At 34.5% G+C, this 3,867-nt stretch overlaps 1 protein-coding gene across 1 annotated transcript; it reads left to right on the top strand.

Moving 5' to 3' along the window:
* LOC104751445 (endoglucanase 10) lies at positions 3-2,285 on the top strand (the record flags this gene model as incomplete). Its single annotated transcript, XM_010473388.1, is given in 6 exon segments — positions 3-331; positions 441-724; positions 814-1,248; positions 1,337-1,475; positions 1,569-1,735; positions 1,814-2,285. Coding segments are annotated over 6 exon segments (1,578 nt in total). The 3' UTR covers positions 2,147-2,285.

Genomic DNA, 3,867 nt, shown 5'->3' with positions numbered 1-3,867 from the left:
TCCCTTCCCATATCTTCATCAACAGATCCGTGAAGCTACTAAGTGAATGCAGCTACATTGAACCTCGGATCTAAAAAATCAAAATCCACGAATTTCGAAAAAAACACAAAAATGGGGGAGAAATCAAAGTCCAAAGGTTGGTGCGGTTGGTTCATCGCGATTATCGTGTTAGCTGCTGTTGTCCTCGCCGTCGTTTACACCGTCAAATCTAGAATGAAGAAATCCGGTGAAGCTGATGGTTCTGGTCCTGTTCCTGGTCCTCCCGGCGCCATTGATAAAAAATACGCCGACGCTCTCAAGTTGTCTTTACAGTTCTTCGATATCCAGAAATGTAATCTTCATCTAATTCGAGATTCCGTTAGATTATTATTAACTTACCTTACAAGTTATTATTTGATTTTGATTCGTTTTCTTTGTGTGCAATGTTTTTTGAATGTTAGCTGGTAAATTGGTGAACAATAAGATACCTTGGAGAGGAGATTCAGGTCTTAAAGATGGAAGTGAAGCTGATCTTGATCTTTCCAAAGGCTTATATGATGCTGGTGATCATATTAAGTTTGGTTTCCCTATGGCTTTCACTGCTACGGTTCTTTCATGGTCGATTCTTGAGTATGGTGATCAGATGGATGCTGTCAACCAATTAGATCCTGCTAAAGACTCGCTTCGTTGGACTACTGACTATCTTATCAAAGCTCATCCTTCTGATAATGTCCTCTATATCCAGGTTTGGACTTCAAATCATTCATGTTACTGTGTGGAAGCAAATGAGTCTCACTTGTTTAGTATTGTGATGATGATTTTTGATGTGTATAGGTGGGAGATCCAAAAATAGATCATCCATGCTGGGAGAGACCAGAGGATATGAAAGAGAAGAGACCACTTACTAAAATTGATGTAGATACTCCAGGGACTGAGGTTGCTGCGGAAACTGCTGTAGCTATGGCTTCTGCGTCTTTAGTGTTTAAGGATAGTGACCCTCAGTATTCAGCCACGCTTCTTAAGCATGCGAAGCAGTTGTTTGATTTTGCAGATACTAAACGAGGGTCTTACAGTGTTAGTATACCTGAGGTTCAGAAGTTTTACAATTCGACAGGGTATGGGGATGAGTTATTATGGGCAGCTAGCTGGTTGTACCATGCTACAGAGGACAAAACTTACCTTGACTATGTGTCTAAACATGGAACTGAATTTGCTAGTTTTGGAAATCCAACTTGGTTCAGTTGGGACAACAAGCTTGCTGGAACACAGGTTAGATTGAACACCAGTTGTAGCATTTCTGTTTTCTGTTTTTGTTTTTTGTCGCTTGGGTAACATTTATGCTTCTTAATCATTGCAGGTACTGTTATCAAGATTACTCTTCTTTAAAAAAGATTTAGCAGGAAGCAAGGGACTTGGAAGTTACAGGGACACAGCTAAAGCTGTCATGTGTGGGCTTTTACCAAAGTCTCCAACAGCTACAGCTAGTAGAACAAACGGTAATCTCTACTTTTATTATTGCATAGAACATCAAGCCTCTTTGACTTAGTTTCTTATAAAGCTTGGTTCTTGTTAAATCTCTTGTTAAATAGGTGGTCTTGTATGGGTTAGTGAATGGAACTCGATGCAACAATCCGTGTCCTCAGCGTTCTTAGCCTCGCTTTTCAGTGATTACATGCTCACTTCCCGTATCCATAAAATATCTTGCGACGGGAAAATCTTCAAAGCAACAGAGCTCAGAGATTTCGCCAAATCACAGGTAACTACTAAAAACATATGAACACTAAAAATAAACTATACACAAACAAAGTAGACTCACTGGAGTTTCGTCCTGCAGGCTGATTACATGTTGGGGAAGAATCCACTGGGAACGAGCTTCGTGGTGGGTTATGGAGACAAATACCCAGAGTTTGTGCATCATAGAGGAGCTTCGATTCCCGCAGATGCAACCACAGGGTGCTTAGATGGATTCAAATGGTTTAACTCAACGAAGCCAAACCCAAACATAGCATATGGTGCACTCGTAGGTGGACCTTTCTTCAACGAGACGTTCACTGACTCGCGAGAAAACCCAATGCAAAACGAGCCAACCACTTACAACAATGCACTTCTCGTTGGTCTTTTGTCTAGTCTTGTCACTACCTCTTCTGCTTTACAATCTTTGAAGTGAGCTATTTTTTATTGAAATCACATTGCTACGTGTTATTTTTTTTGTTTCTTTCTTTTTTAATGTTTGTGTATTATTCACACGCTGTGTATTGGTTGATATGTTGATGAGTGTTAAACAAACAATTAGTTGTCTAATCAAATTACAAAGCTTGTCGACAAAAAATAAATCAAAGTACAGAGCTACAACACACAACATAGGTTGACTAGTTGATTTGGTGCACACAAATGAAAAAAAAAAAAAAAAAAAAAAACAATGTTTCAACTTGCACAATTGGAAAATTCGTGAAAAAAGCGACTTATTTAATATTTGTCAAAAAAAAATAGACAGATTTTTTTTGTTACCAGAAAAATCACAAGCAAATTTATGGTAAATATAAAGCATGATATATTTTTCTATTCCGATTTCCCCATTCGCCGCAACAGTCACGCTGTTATTATGTTTGAAACAATTCCCGAAAAGAATCCAACTAATTAATATTTGCTAGAAAATAGATGAATTTTTTTATAATTGCCAGAAACATACACATATCAACATTTTTTATTTTTCTATTAACAATCTCCTGAGGTGGCCAGAACTCAAAGTTTCCTCTGTATCTTTACCAGTTTTTTATAAATTGCTGGAGTTTATATGATTTTACATTTTGGTATTAAAAATTTATCACATATATATTAATACCATGAATAAAAATAAAATTTTGTGTTGTTATATGAATACAAAAAATTGATGTATTATTAAAAAGAAGTTTTGGTTTACTAATATAGTATATAGACNAAAAAAAAAAAAAAAAAAAACAAAACTGATTCTTTCATTTTGCTTAAGTCATTGACATTTCGATTTTAAGCAAGTCTCCTCTTCATAGCATCCACAATTTCTCTGCTCAAAATTCGTAGTTCATATCCTATGCTTATTAGTTATTTTTGAGAATCCAAAATCTAATCGAAATATGTTATGGATGCTATGAAGAGGAGACTTGCTTAAAATCGAAATGTCAATGATTTTAGACTTTTAGCAGAGAAATAATATATATGTTTATATTATTTTATCATAAATTATTCATATTTTATATCACCAATAAAAATATAGCACAATTTATGTTTTATATTGTTAACATAATATCAATTCTATATTTTTAAATTTTTAAATTTTTTACAAAAATTTCTGGAGTTTTTAGTATTTTACATTTTGGTATATAAAATTTATCATGTATATATTAATATTTTTGAATAAAAATAAAAGCTAATTGAAATTATCTCTTTGTTAAGGTTTTGTTGTTATATGAATACACAAAATTGATGTATTATTAAAAAATAATTTTTGGTTGATATACTAATATAGACTTTTCAAACAAAAAAAACAGTTTTTTTTCATTTTGNTTAATGCCATTATTTGCAGATCCTGTGGATATGCATAACAAAAACAGAGGGTTTTCCTTGGGTATAAATGTGTGTTCTGATTTGGTTAGCACTCTGTTCTGATAATATCATTTTCTTACTTCAATAATCTTGAAGATCAGCGTATTGCTGATTCGATAATCCCGCTACCATCTCCTTGTGCCGCCGCTTTAAAGGCTATTTGTGTTTCCAGAACTTCTTTTCAGGCTCCTCAATTCCCATTTCTTCATCGCACAGAGTGCTAACCAAATCAGAACACACATTTATACCCAAGGAAAACCCTCTGTTTTTGTTATACATATCCACAGGATCTGCAAATAATGGCATTAA

The sequence above is a fragment of the Camelina sativa genome, chromosome 16 (genome assembly GCF_000633955.1).
Source record: "Camelina sativa cultivar DH55 chromosome 16, Cs, whole genome shotgun sequence".
NCBI classification, from domain to species: Eukaryota; Viridiplantae; Streptophyta; class Magnoliopsida; order Brassicales; family Brassicaceae; genus Camelina; species Camelina sativa.
The sequence above is the reverse complement of the archived record's forward strand: the minus strand, read 5'-3'. Positions and strand labels throughout refer to the sequence as shown.